This window comes from Schistocerca americana, chromosome 2 (genome assembly GCF_021461395.2).
Source record: "Schistocerca americana isolate TAMUIC-IGC-003095 chromosome 2, iqSchAmer2.1, whole genome shotgun sequence".
Lineage (NCBI taxonomy): Eukaryota > Metazoa > Arthropoda > Insecta > Orthoptera > Acrididae > Schistocerca > Schistocerca americana.
This window is the reverse complement of record NC_060120.1, coordinates 603393072-603414153: the sequence shown is the minus strand read 5'-3', so window position 1 is coordinate 603414153 and position 21082 is coordinate 603393072. Positions and strand designations below refer to the sequence as shown.

Genomic DNA, 21082 nt, shown 5'->3' with positions numbered 1-21082 from the left:
AGGCATTTCAGACATATTATACACCAGTACTGTCAAAATCTTTATTTACTTTTGTTAAAATGTTGACATTACGTTCACATAAAAAGTAGTGTGTTGCTGATGAAGCTTTTGTTCTTTTGTTGAACTGCAGACATTTCATGTATGGAAATACTGTGAGTTATACCCTTTACGTTCCTTGAGAGATTAAAACAAATGTTGACATAAATAATGTGTGTGTGTGTGTGTGTGTGTGTGTGTGTGTGTGTGTGTGTGTGTGTATGTGTGTATGCGTTTGTATCAGGTTCCTACGACGTCGGACAAGTCCAGACTTCACAAATCTGCATGTATTCCACTGACAACGCATCCCACTGCTCTACCTGTGTCCTTCTGCCACAGTGAGCTTTCGACGATCATGTGCGCATGGTACACAACTGTCGACGAGAATGATATCATCCTTGACGTAGAAAAATCTCTGATTGGCTGTTTCGTTTTAATGGATGGTAAAATACTAGGCTGTAAGTAAAGAAGAGCAAAATACGTATGTTTTGGCATGAACTTGTCCGACTAGACAAGGAAGCATGATCTAAAATAAGTTGCTAAAATACTTGGTTGTGCCTGGGAAATTTAAGTATGAATGTTGGCCTAAAAGTTCTCTGTTTGGCTTATTTCCATCAAATGGATGCAGCTTAAGAGAGGGGAGGAATATGAAGGCGTCATAGAAGGGGGCGTGGCTTATTATGTCTTAGGTACAGTACGTATATATACCCACCAATATGCGCTATCTTGCGTGGTGGCCGGCGGTTCTAAGCGCTACAGTCAGGAACCGCGCGACCGCTTCAGTCGCAGGTTCGAATCCTGCCTCTGGCATGGATGTGTGTGCTATCCTTAGGTTAGTTAGATTTAAGTAGTTCTAAGTTCTAGGGGACTGATGACCTCAGCAGTTAAGTCCCGTAGTGCTCAGAGCCATTTGATCCGTTTTGAGCAAAGTGTGACAAAGTCCATACCGTGGTTGCTGTGCCATTTGTGGAAGACCACTATGGGCTTGTTTTCCCCCCATGCTAAATATTAAAGTAGAAATGCAACATTGAACTGTAGCAACATGCGTCGGACTAGTTGCGCAAGCTTTAGCAGCCATGAACGCCGACCTCGAACGTCAGGCGGCAATGGAAAATATTGATGAAGAGGTCTCTCGATCTTCAGTACCAATATAGTTGAACCCATCACGACGAAGGGATTCAGTCAACTCTCAAACGATTACCCATCAGCCTACAGAAAAAGGCATAACCAACTCTTACGTCAAGTGCAGCCCCCCATAGAAAAGCAGATATTTAGAGGATGGAGAACAACACGTGTTAAGTTTTTGTTGTTGGCATTTTCACTTTAATCAGGCTGGATACATTGTATGCTATTGCACAGGAATAGGTGAGTGTGCGACCACTATGACGCCGCAAGTTGTTAAACATCACAACTTGTCAGTTCACACCACTGAATTGCAGACGATTATATTCGATATGTGGGACGAGGCCAATCGCTGTACACTGGATGAGGTCACTCGCCGACAGGCAGTAGCCGTTCCCCATTGGTGTACAAAGGTACAAGTGAAACGACCATCTATGGAGGTGAGGCCACCACAGATCAAAATCCGCCGTCGACGATTCTTAGCAAGATGACAGGATATCCTGTCCAGGTTTGACTCAGGTGCTCACTTTTCTGTAATGTCGAATGCTGAAGATCGTCAGCTAATGAAGACTATTGAAATGCTGTAGAGTGCAGGGATCAGAGTGTGGTAAACATGTAAGACCCTATTCCTCGGGAAAGACAAATTCGATGGATCCACAAACAATTTACACAAGGCACACGCAGATAACCTAAACTCATTAATTTTTAAGGCCAATGCACATGTTACAAATATAAAAGTTCACAATAACATTAATTAAACGCATCACCGAAATAAATGAAAGACTGCACGCTTCGAAATAATTTAAATGTGCTAACGCTCCATTATATAACATCACACCAAAAGTATTTAGAAGTGGCATCAAAAAAAAAAAATTAATGAGACCGTTAATGAAATTAAGAACCAACACATTTCAAAGACGCCATTGAGCATTTACACCATTATATTAAAAGCACCATAACTCAGTTAAAAACTTCAAGAACAAACCTAATTTCAGAAGGTTTACACTGGCAGGTTAAATTACAATGTCTGCTTTGTACCAAATTCCTTGGAGAGTAGCTGACGAACGTCGAGTCCTCGTTCTGAGAACCTTACCCCAGAAGACGGATTCACCGTCGTCATCGGTCCCAACAAGTCCATCTCGCAAATTTTTACTCATATGGAATAAATAGTTGGGGTTCAGAGCTCTAAAACAGAAAAACAACACTGTTACAAGACACAAAAGTATCATAAAATCAAATAACTTAAGGTAAGAAACAATCCTTGTCTCTTTTGCTTTGGCTCTGAATTCTTTGGTGCACCAAGGCTTCACTTAGACTCTCGAGTCGTGTTTCCATTTTGACTGTGCAGAAACAGTTTTATCTTTTGGTGCACCAAAGAACTCCTAGTGAAAGCACAGCCGCTGGCTTACCCAAAATATATCGATATGGACACGTAAATCGTAACCATCCCACCCTAAATTAGAAGCTGTGGTGCGTAACCCATGTTCTCAGTTTCGTTATGTACCAGAGACTGCTTCGGCTCTACTTGACATCAGGCGACTCAGATGAGCTCTGATTTTCTTACATGTTTTAAGATCTTGGAGTGAGAAACTGACAGGGGCTAAGTTGATAATGACCTCACACGGTGCGAGATATATGTTCATATATATTTTGTCAGTTATCCCCCGCTCACTTGCCTTTGCCCCAGAAATTCTTTACATTGACAATATCCCACACAGTCATGGAAGCAGTACGTCTCCTTTAATTTTACTTACAGGTCTCTCTCTGCTGTGCAAGAGAAATGCTTTTGCCACCTGCTATTTAGCCCAGATATGCTCAGAATCAATACATTCTGGTAATAGGTCATTCAACAATCACAAATTACTCAATGGCGATTAAAGGGAGAACACTAATGTTAATTTGGCAGGCATTGTCTTGTGTGCCTCATGGCAGGCTGCATTAAAGGCGAGATTAATCAAATTCATGGAACAATCCCAACGTTTCGGTGAACAATAATAATGTACTATTAAGGAAGATTTCAAATTCCTATTAATACGTTCCGCAAAAGATGGCTGAAATTACTACAGTGTGGTTTTGAGAAACGACATTATTAAAACTTTTATACATTTATCTGACAAAAAACAGTGAGCTTTCTCTTACTAAGACTTTATCAGGTCCATAATTAGCAAATATAGCTTTTAAGAGCTGGACACTAACAGTGCTCAGCACTCCTGTGCTAGGCACAACGAGACAAACGCCATTGACGCCTCAACCACAGCTGAAATATACTTATTAGCGTGTTTAGTACACTGAAGGGGCCCAAAATCATCAGTAAAACCCTATCAATAGACTGATGTTCTCTAGTGGACTGATAAAAACACCTTCTACTACATGAAATGTATTCATTATGCGAACTTCCGTATGTCATCAACCATGTATCTACAACCTGCACTCTAACATTCATCATGTCTATTCCTGTTCAGGGGAGACATTTTAAGTGAAAGTTGCCTCCCCGGTTTCAGTATGCATGCATGCATCCATCCATCCATGTCTCAAGGAATATTGCACCGCACATCTGAACAACAGTGTATTTACTCATCTACAAGTGACTTTCTCCTCTGTCTGGGAATATAAATAACGAATGTGTGAGTGTAGGTTGTAGACATGTGGTTGACGACATATGGGAGCTTGGGGCTGGCACTGGAGCATGCTCAGACAGCATACTAATAAGGCCACCTCTCGCAATAAGCGAGAAATTCGGATTCGAATCCTTGTACGGCACTAATTTTCATTGTCGCCACTCTATTAAACAGCTGATGGTTCTCCACATTAGCAACTGCGAATACATTTTAGGTGTTTCATAACAGCTGTAGTCACCATAGTGCTTGTTCCTTCAGACATGCATGCATTTCTGAAGAATGTGGACTGCGTTTTACTTCTAAAGAACACAGGCACTGTAACATCCTACATCTTCTACGACGGTGGTTTGAAAAGTTCTCGGAAAGGAATAGAAATAAGTAATTATATCACCGAATTTTTTTTATTTTTCAATTTAGCCTCCTTGTAGATTAATGCACTTGGTCAAATGATGTTCCAGTGCCTTGATCCCATCTTGAAAATGAGTTTCCTCCATGCCTGCAAAGTAGTTTTCAACTCCGGCTACCAATTCTTCCTTTGAAGTGAATCTTCGTCCACCAAGAGAAATTTTCAGTTTTGGGAAGAGGGGGAAGTCTGGAGGAGCCATATCAGGTGAATAAGGTGTGTGTGGCAACAATTCATACCTTAGTACGTGTAATTTTGCCATGGCGACGGCACATGTGAAAGGCCGCGCGTCAAGATTCGTTAAAATGTGATGTACCCTTTCAGATGACATCTGGCAAGCATGAGCAACTTCAAACACTTTCAATCGACGATCCTCCATGATCATTTTGTGCACTTTTGCAATGATTTTTGGAGTAGTGACATGACATATCTTGGCCGACCACTGAGCGGATCATCATCTAAGCTCTTCCAACCAAATTTAGATTCATTTGTCCACTTGGCAGCAGTTGAATATGAAGGTGCAGAGTCCCCTAGTATACAATGTAAATCAGCATGAATATCCTTCGCTTTTGTACCTTTCTTTACTAAGTACCTGATCACTGCTCGAATCTCTAATTTTTCAATCTATGCAAATCACTACACGGGAACAACAAGAGAGCCACGTCACCACCACAGCTCTCTTCCTAGAGCACTGACGTGGCACGTGTTTACAGGAAACGGTCTAATGAATATCACGTGAACAACTCGTTGCGCTAAAGCTGACCTCTCTTGATTCCGAAAACTTTTCAAACCATCCTCGTAGTATAAGTATTGGACTTAGTGGTCTTGCGTTCTTGACTGATCTCTTAATATCTGAATCCATGCTTTCCCAAGTCACATGTTCTTTATTTTATTCTTGTTTTATACAGCCACAGATGCACCCCATACAACAAATGACAAAAATAACTAAAAACAGCGGGAACTAAACAGATTTTGGAAGTTCCTACTGTAATGTGTACTGGAACATACCACGCCTGTCTCCAAGAAGTACCCGTTCATCAAGTCACCTGCCTCCAGCTTTCGCTGAATTTCTCCCAACTCCGATATCTTGTTGTAGTCTATCCTCAATATCAAAAACTGAAGGAATCTCGGAGAGAATTTCTTCGCTTACAACGAAACCCAATGCCTCTGCTTCATTGTCAGATCCTGCGACGTTCCCCTGAAACGTGCGACTAAGCGCTCCCGCAGCTTGGTACTGTAACCCTGTGATGAGCGCCACTTCTTACTGGAAGGCTGATATTCGGGGCGCCCGTTGCGCAGTTCTTTAGGTCTTACGAGGCCTGGCAAGAACCAAGCTCAGCTACTGGTTAAGTGTTCGTAATCTGAGTTTCTTACGCTCCATGCAGAATCAATCTTTTGTAGGGCGAGAAGGGTGGTCAAAGCTTCCAGCTCTTAAACAATCTATTTCAGCTCCTGACAAAACTCTCGAGGCATACGCCCAAAGCCTCTGCTCTCCTTCATGTTTTTGTAAAAAAGGCGGGAACGTCGAAGTTAGACGCGTCTGTCTACACAACAAAGAGTGAATTAAAATCTGGATCATAGATTGACACCTATTTCAAGGCATCAGAGGCTGCCCGTTGGAAATCTGCCCCTTGAATTTTTCTTTTATACGACTCAGCTGACTGAATGGGGCCCCAAGTTGTGCAAATTGGGGATACATTGCCTGGAAAACGTTCACCATATCTATAAATGTGGCAACGCCTTTTTATTTATGAACAATGGTAACTTGTAAATAGCTTGTGTAAGGGCCTGAACTGTACTGATTCCTGTGGCTGACATTGTTGTTGTTGTCTTCAGTCCACAGACTGGTTTGATGCAACTCTCCATGCTACTCTATCCTGTGCAAGCTTCTTCATCTCTGAGTAACTACTGCAACCTACGTCGTTCTGAATCTGCTTAGTGTATTCATCTCTTTGTCTCCCTCACGATTTTTACCCTCCACGCTTACCTCCAGTACTAAATTGGTGATCCCTTGGTAGCTCAGAGCGTATCTTACCAATCGATTCCTTCTTCTAGTCAAGTTGTGCCACAAATTCCTCTTCTCCCCAATTCTTTTCAATGCCTCCGCATTAGTTACGTGATCTACTCATCTAATCTTCAACATTCTTCTGAAACACCACGCTGAAAAAGCTTCTATTCGCTTCTTATCTAAACTGTTTATCGTCCATATTTCACTTGCATGCATAGCTAAACTCCTCAAAAACATTTTCAGAATGAGCTTCCTAACACTTAAATCTATACCTGATGTTAACAAATTTCTCTTCTTCAGAAACGCTTTCCTTGTCATAGCCAGTGTACATGTTATATCCTCACTATTTCGACCATTATCAGTTACTTTGCTTCCCAGCTTCCCACCTTGAAGTGTCTCATTATCACCTGATTTAATTCTACTACATTTTATTATCCTCCTGTTGCTTTTGTTGATGTTCATCTCATATCCTTTCAAGACACTGTCCATTCCGAGGAGATTTCAATGCGGGTCACATTTAGGATCAATCTTCCTCCCCCAGACATCGCAATAGTGAGATGCTCTAAATGATCAGTCAATAGTTGCACTATAGATGACCACGTAACTCGTAATTGTAGGCACACTTTAACTTTAGTTACTCCAAAACAGAATGTAATAGGCGAGACAAAACGGCCGACACTGTGGAGAGGCCAAAAGGAATTCTGTTAAACTCAAAAAACTTGTAGTCAGTGCAGAACACTTTTAAAGGCTTGGACAATTCGATGCTGGGTAGATGATGTGGTGTCACCGCCAGACACCACACTTGCTAGGTGGTAGCTTAAATCGGCCGCGGTCCATTTAGTACATGTCGGACCCGCGTGTCGCCACTGTGTGATCGCAGACCGAGCGCCACCACAAGGCAGGTCTCGAGATATGGAAGATCACTGGCTCAGTTGTACGACGACTTTGCTAGCGACTACACTGACGAAGCCTTTCTCTCATTTGCCGAGAGACAGTTAGAATAGCCTTCAGCTAAGTCCATGGCTACGACCTAGCAAGGCGCCATTAGCCTTACATAGTTTGATAGTTATCGTATGAAATGTCTCATCAAGAACACTTGTATCATCAAGGAATATTAAAAGATAAGTATTCGAGGAGCTGCATACTTTTCTTATTAGAATTCACTACTTATCCTGTTCCAGAATTCACGCCCGTCTGCATTAGATTTCGGCCTCCTCTATCTACAAGGTGTTGGCACATTTACCAACACATCAGATGATAATACGCTTGGTTATGATCAAGCACTGTAAAAACGCAATTCACTGCATAACACATGAAGCAATTGTGTAGCTCAGCAGGCAGAACGGATCCCAAGATCACTTTCGTGTTTAAAGTACGGTAATCGACAACAGCTCTAGACCCTGCATTATTCGGTTTCAGCGTCAAACACACAGGAGCCGCCTAAGGCGAAACAGACGGTCTAATAACGACTCCAGATAACACTTAATTTATGATTTCACGAAGGCCAGTACGGAGTCTACCGGACCGGAATCTGATATTGAATTTCGTTGGCAACACCTAATCTCTCGGTTAAAACGTCAAGAAATACATGTAGGAAATGTAATACCTGATAATTGTGCAACCGCCTTCTCGGCCAAGTGACCTACGTTAAATTTGGTATCACCCACATGAACACAAATTAGCAATCTTTCAAACCCACAGAATCTGTATCTCTTTTCAGGCAGAAACTTGAGGAAAACCCTTCCCCGCGTAATCCAACACTCAGTGAGCAACACGCAAAACATCACAACCAATCAATACCTTGTTAGGTCGCCTTCGGCGACAATAAACTTTAAAGATGACGTAAAGTCACCAATCATTCACTTGAAACGCGCCTGCTTTATAACATTTAAAGGATCACCCGAAACAGAATGCAGTTCCTGCGAGCTACCTGGAAACTAGGAATATTCCCTGTCACGCGGTACCTACAGTATCAGATTCGAGCAAAGCACAAACCGGTTCCGAAATAAGAGCGGAACGAGCAAAACGGAGTCGCCCTCTATCTACGGGGTACACCTTAGGACAACCGTTCGGCAGCGAAATGCGACAAATGCACATCGCTACTCCTCAGTCGCGTCAACTTCTCTGGCGACGGTGCCGCGGCGTCGTACAACCTTAACTAAATGACCCACCTTTGACAATGCAAATACATGCACGCCTAGACAAGTTCAGCCTTCATTCTGAGGCGCAGAAACAGCCGTAATTGCTAGTGTTTCCTCGTAGCTCTGCCTCACCCCCTCCGCACATATCACACTTTTTATCACTGAATCGGATATTCTCAGTGCCGACAACCATTTTGTGTAAATCAGCGAAAGTTTTCGTTATATTAGAAAATAAAACTCGCAACCGTTCAAAAAAAAAAAAGCACTGCCTCACCTTCGAAAACAGCTATTTCGAGCGCCTTCGTCGAATCATACTCTCAATATCATCCCCAAAAGATTCATTCAATGACTGCATCCTCAAAAAATGTCGGTCAGTGAGTTTCTTTCCTCTACGGATCACCAGATTTTCTAAACGACCTCTTAGTTCACCTATCGAGGCACCGCTCTGCAGAATTTCGGTCATTAAGCCACTTAACCGGCCGACCGCTAATGAATAAATAAAGAATTCGCAACGCATTGGCCTGCCTCCACAGTCAAACTGTTAAGCACAGTAATCCCAAAATTTTATCTGTAATTTCAGTACGTAACATCTCAACAATCTGAATAATCACCATCAGTGTATTTAGTAATATACTATATTCTTTCCACATAGCTACGTCCTCATTCAGACCCTCGATCGTATTAAAATTTCGCTCTCAGTCAGTGTTAATTGCTTCATTCTCTGCTTGCCAATGAAGAAACGAAATTCGTTGTTACAATAAGATAATTTTCCCTTGCCGTGTATCATTGTCTGGAATTTGGGAACCATGTTACGCAGCCGCTATGATGCATCCTTTAAGGAAACCAAGAGGATGGGCTCTTATGTATGTTGAAAGTGTTTCTGGAATTATGCTAGTTACATTAATTGAACAGTAATAAAATGGCCGACCGCGGTGGCCGAGCGGTTCTAGGCGCTTCAGTGCGGAACCGAGCGACTGCTACTTTCGCAGGTTCGAATCCTGCCTCGGGCATGGATGTGTGTGATGCCCTTAGGTTAGTTAGGTTTAAGTAGTTCTAAGTTCTAGGGAACTGATGACCTCCGACGTTAAGTCCCATAGTGCTCAGAGCCATTTGAACCATTTTGATTAATAAAATGTACAAATACTTTTTCAAAATTCTTACCTGTAAACACCTGATACTGTAGCAATCTTTGTATTAAGAATGTACAGATATGTTACCTAAGTAACCAGTGAAATGAGTATGTTTACTTCCTCACCTTTTTGGTGTGGTACGATAAAGATGAAGTGTCATCACTGTAACTTCTTGCTAATAATAAATGAAGCATTTTTCGAAATAGTCAACCTTTCATTTACCCCATGTTAACTACATGAAGGAAGTAATTTAAGCTGGAAGCGACACGCATGGTTATGCAACGATCGAGGGCGATAAGCGCTCTGTCATTTATCTTTCGACAGTTGAGCCTGCATTTTTATTCGAAGTCCGACTGATTTTTTACAGAGTGATTACCTTCGTATGAATGTTGTCTATGAACATTTGTCAACAAGTGCGCTGTTAACCAACGATGACCATTTTCGTCTGACATTACTTTTCGTTTTAGATGGTATAATCAGTAATTAGGCCTTTAGGCAAATTAAAAATAGTTAGTATATAAAACTGTTTCAGTGGAAGTGACAACGGTTGTCTTTTCCTCTTTCGCACCGCCTTTGAAGTAGATTTCTTGTCCTTAAGACTTTATGTTGTTGTTGTTGTGGTCTTCAGTCCTGAGACTGGTTTGATGCAGCTCTCCATGCTACTCTATCCTGTGCAAGTTTCATCATCTCCCAATACGCACTGCAGCCTACATCCTTCTGAATCTGGTTAGTGTATTCATCTCTTGGTCTCCCTCTACGATTTTTAACCTCCACGCTGCCCTCCAATACTAAATTGGTGATCCCTTGATGCCTCAGAACATGTCCCACCAACCGATCCCTTCTCCTTGTCAAGTTGTGCCACAAACTCCTCTTCTGCCCAATCCTATTCAATACTTCCTCATTAGTTATGTGATCTACCCATCTAATCTTCAGCATTCTTCTGTAGCACCACATTTCAAAGGCTTCTATTCTCTTCTTGTCCAAACTATTTATCGTCCATGTTTCACTTCCATACATGGCTACACTCCATACAAATACTTTCAGAAACGACTCCCTGACATTTAAATCTATACTCGATGTTAACAAATTTCTCTTCTTCAGAAACGCTTTCCTTGCCGTTGCCAGTCTACATTTTATATCCTCTCTATTTCGACCATCATCAGTTACTTTGCTCCCCAAATAGCAAAACTCCTTTACTACTTTAAGTGTCTCATTTCCTAATCTAATTCCCTCAGCATCGCCCGACTTAATTCGACTACATTCCATTATCCTCGTTCTGCTTTTGTTGATGTTCATCTTATATCCTCCCTTCAAGACAATGTCCATTCCGTTCAACTGCTCTTCCAAGTCCTTTGATGTCTCTGACAGAATTACAATGTCATCGGCGAACCTCAAAGTTTTTATTTCTTCTCCATGGGTTTTAATACCTACACCGAATTTTTCTTTTGTTTCCTTTACTGCTTGCTCAATATATAGATTGAATAACATTGGGGAGAGGCTACAACCCTGTCTCACTCCCTTCCCAACCACAGCTTCCCTTTCATTCCCCTCGACTCTTATAACTGCCATCTGCTTTCTGTACAAATTGTAAATAGCCTTTCGCTCCCTGTATTTTACCCCTGGCACCTTCAGAATTTGAAAGACGTTATTCCAGTCAACATTGTCAAAAGCTTTTTCCAAGTCTAGAAATGCTAGAAACGTAGGTTTGCCTTTTCTTAATCTAGCTTCTAAGATAAGTCGAAGGGTGAGTATTGCCTCACGTGTTCCCATATTTCTACGGAATCCAAACTGATCTTCCCCGAGGTCGGCTTCTACCAATGTTTCCATTCGTCTGTACAGAATTCGCGTTAGTATATTGCAGCTGTGACTTATTAAACTGATAGTTCGGTAATTTTCACATCTATCAACGCCTGCTTTCTTTGGGATTGGAATTATTACATTCTTCTTGAAGTCTGAGGGTATTTCGCTTGTCTCATACATTTTGCTCACTAGATGGTGGAGTTTTGTCAGGACTGGCTCTCCCAAGGCCGTCAGTAGTTCTAATGGAATGTTGTCTACTCCCGGGGCCTTGATTCGACTTAGGTCTATCAGTGCTCTAAGAAATTCTTCACGCAGTATCATATCTCCCATTTCATGTTCATCTAGATCCCCTTCCATTTCCATAACATTGTCCTCAAGAACATCGCCCTTGTATAGTCACTCTATATACTCCTTCCACCTTTCTGCTTTCCCTTCTTTGCTTAGAACTGGGTTTCCATCTGAGCCCTTGATATTCATACAAGTGGTTCTCTTTTCTCCAGAGGTCTCTTCAGTTTTCCTGTAGGCAGTATCTATCTTACTCTTAGTGAGGTAAGCCTCTACATCCTTACATTTGTCCTCTAGCCATGCCTGCTTAGCCATTTTGCACTTCCTGTCGATCTCATTTTTGAGACGTTTGTATTCCTTTTTGCCTGCTTCATTTACTGCATTTTTATATTTTCTCCTTTCATCAATTAAATTCAGTATTTTTTCTGTCACCCAATGATTTCTACTAGCCCTCGTCTTTTTACCTACTTGATCCTCTGCTGCCTTCACTACTTCATCCCTCAAACCAACCCATTCTTCTTCTACTGTATTTCTTTCCCCCATTCTTGTCAATTGTTCCGATTCTTTCAGTTTATAAGACTTTATACACACACGAATAAAACTTTCGTCAATCTATATAAAGTGAACCACGTCAACCGTACATCACAATCCCTATTAGCAGCATGTAGTAGGAGTCCTTGAAAGAGAAAAAATTGTGTTTGTGATTGAGAGACGCCAACTAAAACTATGATCACAAAATAAATCTGTATGACAGCGACGATCGTATGCACTGTAGATAGCCAAGGACAATTTTTGAGCCACGCAGAGTGTCTGCGCGGTTTGAAGTGCCATGTCACGGATTGCGCGGCCCCTTCCGCCCGAGATTCGAGTCTTCCCTCGAGCATGGTTGTATGTGTTGTTCTTAGCATAAGTTAGTTTAAGTTTGTTTAAGTAGTGTGTAAGTCTAGGGACCGATGACCTCAGCAGTTTGGTCTCTTAGTAATTCACACACACACACACACACACACACACACACACACACACACACAGAACATTGGCTCACTGATTGTCACTAACAGACACAACTCATCCCTTAAGGTATGTGCATAGTGACTTCCTGTGCCAGGTTACACACTTGTGCTAGTTACACTCAGCATCACATCCCATTCCAAACCCCCCGCCCCAAGGTAACTGATAAAGATCACCCACACCCCTCCACTCCCCCAATCCTTCTCCTCTCGACCAATATTAAGGCTAAACCAAAAGAAATCGAGTTATCCCCTCTGCTTCCTTTTATTAAATTACGAATCCAGCCGGTTTAGTCCCCCTCGTTCGAGACTGATCTCCATAGTGAAAGGATGAGGCATCAGCAGGGAACAACAAGCGCCCCCAGGCATAAGAAGAATATGGCTATCAGATCTGAAAGTAATTATCTATTAATATTACAATTATTAATATAGTTGTTAATAAATATATTCGATTATACATACGTTTTATAAATTTCCCGACAACGCAGAGCGCACCTGATCCTGTACTAACAAACTGTTGGATGAGGGAGCTCACATATTATTGGCCACATTCCAACAGTAGCCCACAGATGGTCTTCCCGATTCACTGGACGTGGTGTCATTCGACCATACTCTTCCCCACAATAGCCACAGCAGCAGCCACAGTCGTTGTAACTGCCACAGCTCACATAGCCCTAGGCAAGCCCCTCAAGAGTACTACTGTTCGCCAGAACTTACCGCGTGACTTCGAGTTTATCCAAACGCGTAAATATAAGCCTGGCACCAAATTGTGAATTTGCCACAGTGATTATAGTTGAAAATGTACGACACATCAGCGTCAGAATTTAATGTATGAGGGGGAATAACTGTGCAATATGATGGGAGTATATAAAAAAAACAAGATGATGAACAAATATCATCCATCCGATACTCCAATAGACGTTCACACATATAGCTGTAAAGTGCCCAGCTGATATGCATGGCAAGGCAATGCTAGAATTAACTTCGTGGGAACCAGCTCATAAAAAAAGATTCAAGTGTGGTGAATTTAGAATACCTCCTCAGACTGTGTTTGTCTGTTTTTATATATAAAGCAAAAGAACGTGATATATATATATATATATAACTTTCTGTTCTCATTTCACGCCCGAGTGTCCTGTCCAGCTACCTATAAAAACATGGCTTCTTATTGGGAGCCATCGCTAACATGCTGGCCACCATCACCATCACCGACACCATCACCGGCCACCACCAGCGCCACCGAAGTTGCCGGTAACTCCGACACCACCTCCAGTGACTCCAACACCACCGATGCCAATGCGACTCATATTGTTGGACACACGTTGAAGAGTGTCCAATAGCAGCGTGCGATGAGAGCCGCCACAAACCCACAGAGATTTGCAACTAATGGGGTGGACCAATACACAGTCGCTTCCTCCCTATTAAGGTATGGAATGAGAGTTCATGAAAAGATGTCGACGCTGTGTCTTAGACGGCGACGTCTTTGACTCCTAACCGTTTCGACGGACTTGCTAAGCTGTCATGATTACACATATTACTTTTTAAAAACATAACTTAGTCAGGAATATCCAGAAAGTCTGAGTTGATTTGATGAATACACACTTGTGGAGCCACTGTTCTCCCTTAATAGCGAGGTTATGGGTGACGCATCAGCGGACGTCACTTGCAATATCCATTCCCTGCTCTCGCACAAGTTATCGACTAGCAGCACCGCTCCACGTACAATCATAACCCTGTTCATTCTGAAGATGAATTGGCAATAGACGCCAATGTATTCGACTCTTACATTACGATAATACATATGTGACACACACACAGTGGCTACGGTTACTACAAGCCACACCACAAGTTGGGAAACGGGGCAAAATTTCTAGTAGTTCACTGTCGAGTTGAGATTTTCACACACAAATGTTTTATTCATATCTTACAGAAACTAACAGTACGGCAAGAAACAGCCTTTTAAACACGCCGCTAACGGCAATCCAGTCATTTATAGCAATACAACAATAAAAAATTCCTTTTTTTAAAAAAAAATAGAAGTAACAGTACGGCAATCAACAACCTTTCAAAGCAAGCCGCTAACGGCAATCAAGTAATTTACAGCAATGCAACAGTTTAAAAATTACTGTTAAAAACGGCAATCAAGTGATTTATAGCAATATCACAATTTAAAGAAATTTCTTTTTTAAAAAAAGCACAGAAGCTAGTAGTACGGCCATAAACAACCTTTGAAAACACACCGCTAACGGCAATCAAGTAATTTATAGCAATACAACAGTTTAAAAATTTAAAGAACATTAGTAAACGGGCTACTAAAGTAAATACATAACTTTGTTAGTAAAGTACGGTGAGGTAATGAAGCTCCCAACACCGCCATTTAAAAAAATTAAAGGTCTCAGCGAACACACGATTAATGGCAATAAAGGAATGGAGGAATTTAAAAGTTTTTAAACGAAAGTGTCCTGGGACATCATTAGAACATAACAGATATGACGGACCCGTGTAAAGGGGCCACTCAGGGATGCACAGGCTAGGCAGAAAACTGACCAATTTAAATACGCTCGTAAACACAATTGCCACTCTCAGGTTGGTCACTGCACCGACTTTTAGCCAGCGAAAACTTGTAAGAAGATGGCTTATCTTGCTGACAGAATTAGAGCTAACCTCGTGCATGGAAACATTACACCACACAGTCCTGAATGAGCGACCACATGATCAACCAACAAGAAGCATGAATTTACTCATAACACACGACAGAATAGCGAAACAATTACTGCCAAAACTACACCTCCCATCGGGCAGTAACGAGAGGAGGAGGAGGAAAGATCACGGTCTTCAATTACACCGGTGCCGGGGACAGGAAACCCGATCGCCGGAGGCCACAAGCCAGAAGAGACGCTGGTTACGCAAACTTATTACTTAATGATTAAAACTTCCACTAACTTAACTTGCAGTTATGCTCGAACAGGCGGTACACGACCTCCGATGGCAAGGATCCACACATCCGACCGCGCACCCGTCACCAGTGTACCCAACACGCCACGGTGTCTGCTTTTTAAACTCCAGTGTCGAAACGGAGGACTTAAAGAAGCTTGTTAACGTCCCAGCAAGGTGAAATGAACAGCACTACTCGAGGGGTGATGGTGTATACAAACAACCCGCGGGGAGCTCGTCCGTCAACTCGATCCGCTGGTAACACACAACCGACATAAATCGCGTGGCGACTCGGTACAACCGACCACCTCTGGTCCGCGCTGGAGAGCCACACTGCCCTACCGCGTCCACCAGACTCTCTGAGCGCATGCCCCTACTTCCGCGCCACCACACGAAGTTACCACCGGTCAAAGATCTCACTTCCTCCATAGCAGTTTCCCGGAAGCAAAAACGCAGATATCGATAGCAGAGGGAAAAGACAACCAAGCAGCCACTTAATGACAGACAACATATCAAACAAACATGTCAGGGGAAGAAAAGGGAAACCAATGCCATTTAAACACAAGGCTCAATATGTTTCTTAACTTGTGTTAACTGGTTCAAATGAAACATGAACCATATAGGTGTAGCATGTTAATATGTTCGTTTTATTTACATGACTTTTATTTTATTCATATTAGAAATTCGGAGGCATTACTTTTCAGCCCGTACTCAAAATGTAGGTCAACCATTGTGACCCGAACCCTTTATAACTTCCTATGCATTTCACTGCCATAGCTGGACAACGCGTATCACTTTGGCACTCACGAGCGATTTCTTCCACTCATTTCATGCGATTTTTCTTTAACCACATACCGCAATGCGGTCGGCCTCATCTTGCTTTACTTGCCATTGACCCTTCGCATTTCCACTTCACAGTCACATCGCGAGTCTTCGACTCGTGCATCTTTAGAGGAGCAGAAGTGACCGGGATGGATTTGTTAGTAAGGTGACATCCGACAGATAGACAACGTTCGAAGTCAATGACCTCTTCTGACCGACCTACTCTCCTGTTACAACATCTCTATGGACAACGCAATACTCCCATGCCTTCTTTTATATTGGTGAGTCTGTGACACAGGTATCGATTGTGAGTAGTTTATACTGTGTAATTCTATGTATGTGACTATGAAGTGGTTGTTCATTACTGATTAACTTCACTGAGTTGTGAAAGGAAAGTTGGTATTTGGAATATATGTAATATGAAAACTTAAAAGATGTTTAAGAATAATGAAATTTTGTAAATTATGTCTGTTTGTAAAAGAGAATTTGTAATTTGAATACTGCTTCATATTTAGGGAATCTGTATGATATAACTTAAAAGATGTAGGGAACCCCTTCTGTTACGGAAGGTGATTGGCGCGCGGGAAAAGGTATGAAACGTCCCCTTAGAAAAATTTATAAATGGCACTGCTGGAAAACCTACGTTATTTGATTTTCAAACAGCTGAACAGAACTGAACGAACTCAGACATTTCGCTCTTTACTTATTCTGGTCAACCCTAAACCGACACACAACATTTTTAGCGCAACGCAGTCTGACTTTCAATAATCTCTACAAAAGAATGGCCCTGACTAACAATAACCTATACCTTTCATGAATCACTTACCTCACAAAAATTTTCGTTACTCGAACTACTGCAATACAGCGAGCGCCAATTCTGCCAGCTAAATAAAATATTCAAACTACTGAAGGCACTAACTACTGATTGTCATAGTTGGCAAATGAAAGATTTTGATAAAGAACAAACAATGTATTTACCTTAATAGTGTTCAAAAGTCATTATACATATATATATATATATATATATATATATATATGTATATATATATATATATATATATATATATCAGTTCATGACATCCAGTCTTACAGATTTAACGCTACGCGCTGTTAACAGTCAACTGCACAACACCACAATAGCAAATTCCAACAATGCAAACCAGCCACAGACTGCACACATCACAGTCAGTCATTTTCATATAGACCGCTAAGAGACGTTGCCAACATAAAAAACTAAACAGGCTACTTACAAAGGTGGCATTGGCGGTCGATCTGGCTGGCAAGAAAAAGAGCACAGTAGGCAGTCAGTGGCCATCAGTTGTACAGTCAACACTGTGGGTGTCAAGTGAGGCATACAGAAGTCGATTTATGTTTAAATTGCTTCGGATGTGGTTTCGGCTGTAATATGGTGCCCTTGTATTATGGATTGGCTCTAAAATAATTAATACGTCGCCAAGAAGAAATTTGTAGAGAGCATTAAACAGCAAGAGGTGAGACCACATAGCCGCCACGTGCTTGCCACCACTATTGCGCCTCTGCTCCGTCAACTTCAGGAAATCAGATTTGTATAATATTATGGACCAGTATTTTTGTGTGTGTTTTCAATAATAATTTCAGTGATAAAAATATGTGTTTGAACTTTGAAATTTCCCTGACCATGAAACCTATGAAGGGTCCTATCCTAAACGTGCTAAAGATCGAGTATCCTGTTTCTGAATTATCAGTGAATTGTTTCTACTTTGAATGTGCCAAAGATTCAGTGACAGAGTGTATAAATGATGCTAGGTAAACCTCCTGCTTCACGTGTAATGAAAGAGACACAAAATTTGATCTTTCATGAAACTTAACTTTGTTCTGACTGTTACTAGAAACTAATTTCTGGAGTTTTAATTGAAAATATTGAGTAAATTGCTATATAGTATTGAAATATAAACAAAGTGAGGTTAGAAATCCACATTAGTATAATACAATTTGTCTCTGAAATAGTTACAGAATTTGCCTGTAGAGTAAATGACAGTTTATGGGCCCCACTATATTCTCCTCTATTATGAGAAAGTTAAACTAAATATTGCTTCAGGTAAAGGAATGTGAAGTATTTCCATAAAGGAGAGAATATAAAAAAGTGTTTGTACAGTGTTATTTTATTGCATTTGTGATGTATGTGTGTTAGTTAAATCAGGGCTCTTGTCATGCTTCACTTAATCTCGTGATGTCTTTCATAACTATTTGGTGCTGAATTTTTCAATGATTGAGATGATTATTATTATTAACAGGAATCAAGTACCATTTATCTTTCTGTGCCTGATAATTTATGCAAATGATAACTACTGCATGTCACTGTTCAGTTCGTCCGGTAGTTGTGCGTGTTCATTGCACTTTACAAAGAGTGAAATAATTAGAGTACTTTTTGCAAAATTATAATTAAATTCTTTTGACTTAATGTTCCCACATTATTATGCCCAATTTGGCTGGCGAGCGAATATTATTTCATTCACGAAAACTTTCACTACTTGTATTATTTCCTAAATTAAAGTCTTTCAGCTTTCTATTATATGCCGCAATAACGAAATTTGTCTTCGACACCCTCTGCCAATTAGGTTAACACCCGGTCAAACAATTCAAAATTCCTCACACAGTGTAACGCTTATTTTATGTAAAGGTCATATTTGGCAACGTGCGTATAGGTCTCGTGATAACCAGTCGTCAGTTCCACTTTACTTAGAGGCGTCGAGAGGCCGCCAGACAAAAAAATTGAAGCATCCACACCTGATCAGATGCCAGTGTTAGTTCTCACTCCTACACACTAATGTCTGGTATGTAAGTGGTTAGAGTTACAGTTCTCTGCGACTGGTGGAGTGGTCACCATGGTGCACTGCCGTTCTTCGTGTTTAGTGTTGTTACCAGACCTAGTAGCGTATATACTGAGGTGTCATAAGATGTGGGGTACCTCCTAATATCGTGCCAGGACTCCTCTTGCACGGCGGAATGAAGTAACTCAACACGGCATGGACCGAACAAGTCGTTGGAAGTTCCCTGCTGGAATATTGAGCCTACTGCCTCTATAGCCATCCATAATTGGGAAAGTGTAGCAAGTGCACGATTTTGCGCACGAACTGACCTCTCGATTACGTCCGCGTAAATGTCCGATGGAATTTAGGTCAGACGATCTAGATCGTCAAATCACTCTGTCGAACTGTCCAGAATGTTCTTCAAACCAATCCCGAACACTTGTGGCCCGGTGACATAGTGCATCGTCATTCTAAACATTCCATCTTTCTTTGGGAACATGCAGTCTGTGAATGGGTGCAAAAGATCAATGATCGGTTCAGTCAGACCAGAAGTCCCAGTTCATTTCATGTAAACACAGCCCACACGATTAAGGAGCCACCAACAACTTGCAGAGTGCCTTGTTGACAACTCGGGTCATGGCTTCGTGGGGCCTGCGCTACGTTTGAACCCTACTATCAGCTCTTACCAAGTGAAATTGGGACTCATCTCACCAGGTCGCGGTTTTCCAATCGTCTTGGGTCCAACCGATATGGTAGCGAGTCCAGGAGAGGCGCTGGGATGATGTCGTGCTGTTAGAAAAGGCACTCGAATCGCTTGTCTGCTGCCATAGCGAATTACCGCCAAAATTTCGCTGCACTATCCTAGCATATACGTCCGTTGTACGTCGCACATTTATTTCTGGTGTTATTTCACGCGGTGTGGCTTGTGTGTTAGCACTGACAACTCTACTTAAGCACCACTGCTCTCGGTTGTTAAGTGAAGGCTGTCAGCCACTGCATTGTCCGTGGTGGGAGGTAACGCCTGAAATTTGATATTTTCGGCACATTACTGACATTGTGGATCTCAGAATACTGAATTTCCAAACAATTTCCGAAATGGAATGTCCAATACATCTAACTCCGACGCATCATTATTCCACTTTGAAAGCCTGTTCATTCTCGCCGTGAGGCCATAATCACGTAGGAAGCTTTTTCACACGATTCACCTGAGTACAAATGACAGCTCCCCCAGTGCACTATTCCCTTGTACCTTGTGTGCGCGATACTGCCGTCATGTGCATAAATGCATATCGCAATCTCGTGACTCTTGCCACCTCAGCGTATAAGGAGCGCGAACGGCGTCAGATGCTGAGAATTCACTGTGGGAGACCCAGACATGCTTCCTATTTGTGTAAGAGAGCATTATCAGTAAGTGGATGGTTTGGAAGGGGCCTCGTTGTGGGTCTTCATTTTGCAGTCTGGTGGAATTTTGTAGTATGCAGGCTAGTGGGGCATTCGGAGATGACATCACTCTGATGGACTGCGGGGGCAGGCACACTCACAGTCAAGGTTCCAGTCGAGCATGTGTAACCATCGCCAGGGAGAGTCACCACATTGTGCACCAAGCACTTTGTAATCCCCTCACATCCACTCCTGCTGTCCGAGATCGAGTATTGGATTCCATACAAGATTCTGTGTCATCCTGAATCATTGACTGGATACATGTAGCATCCGCAGTAGTGAATTGCCGTAACGTGAGCAGGCTACCATTAACACCACAGCTGAAACGGATGCATTTCGGGTGGTGCTGATACTGAATGCGTGGACTACTGATGAATAGCACCGCAATGTGTTCTGTGATGAATCGGGCTTCTTTTCTTTCCCATATGACCACTGTCAGTTAGAAGTGCCTTTCATCCAATGGTTTGGAGAGTCACTCATGTGTTATACACTAGTGGCCATTAAAAATGCTACACCACGAAGATGACGTGCTACAGACGCGAAATTT

The 21082-nt window shown here is 41.9% G+C and overlaps 1 protein-coding gene across 1 annotated transcript in view; it reads left to right on the top strand.

Annotated features, from left to right (window-relative positions):
• Window positions 1–16552, top strand: part of LOC124595152 — a 110878-nt gene extending 94326 nt beyond the window's left edge. The window contains exon 3 of the mRNA XM_047133756.1: window positions 16403–16552. Coding sequence (XP_046989712.1) covers window positions 16403–16476 — 74 coding nt within the window. The 3' untranslated portion in view covers window positions 16477–16552. The remainder of the gene's footprint in view (window positions 1–16402) is intronic.
• Window positions 16553–21082: the final 4530 nt, after the last annotated feature.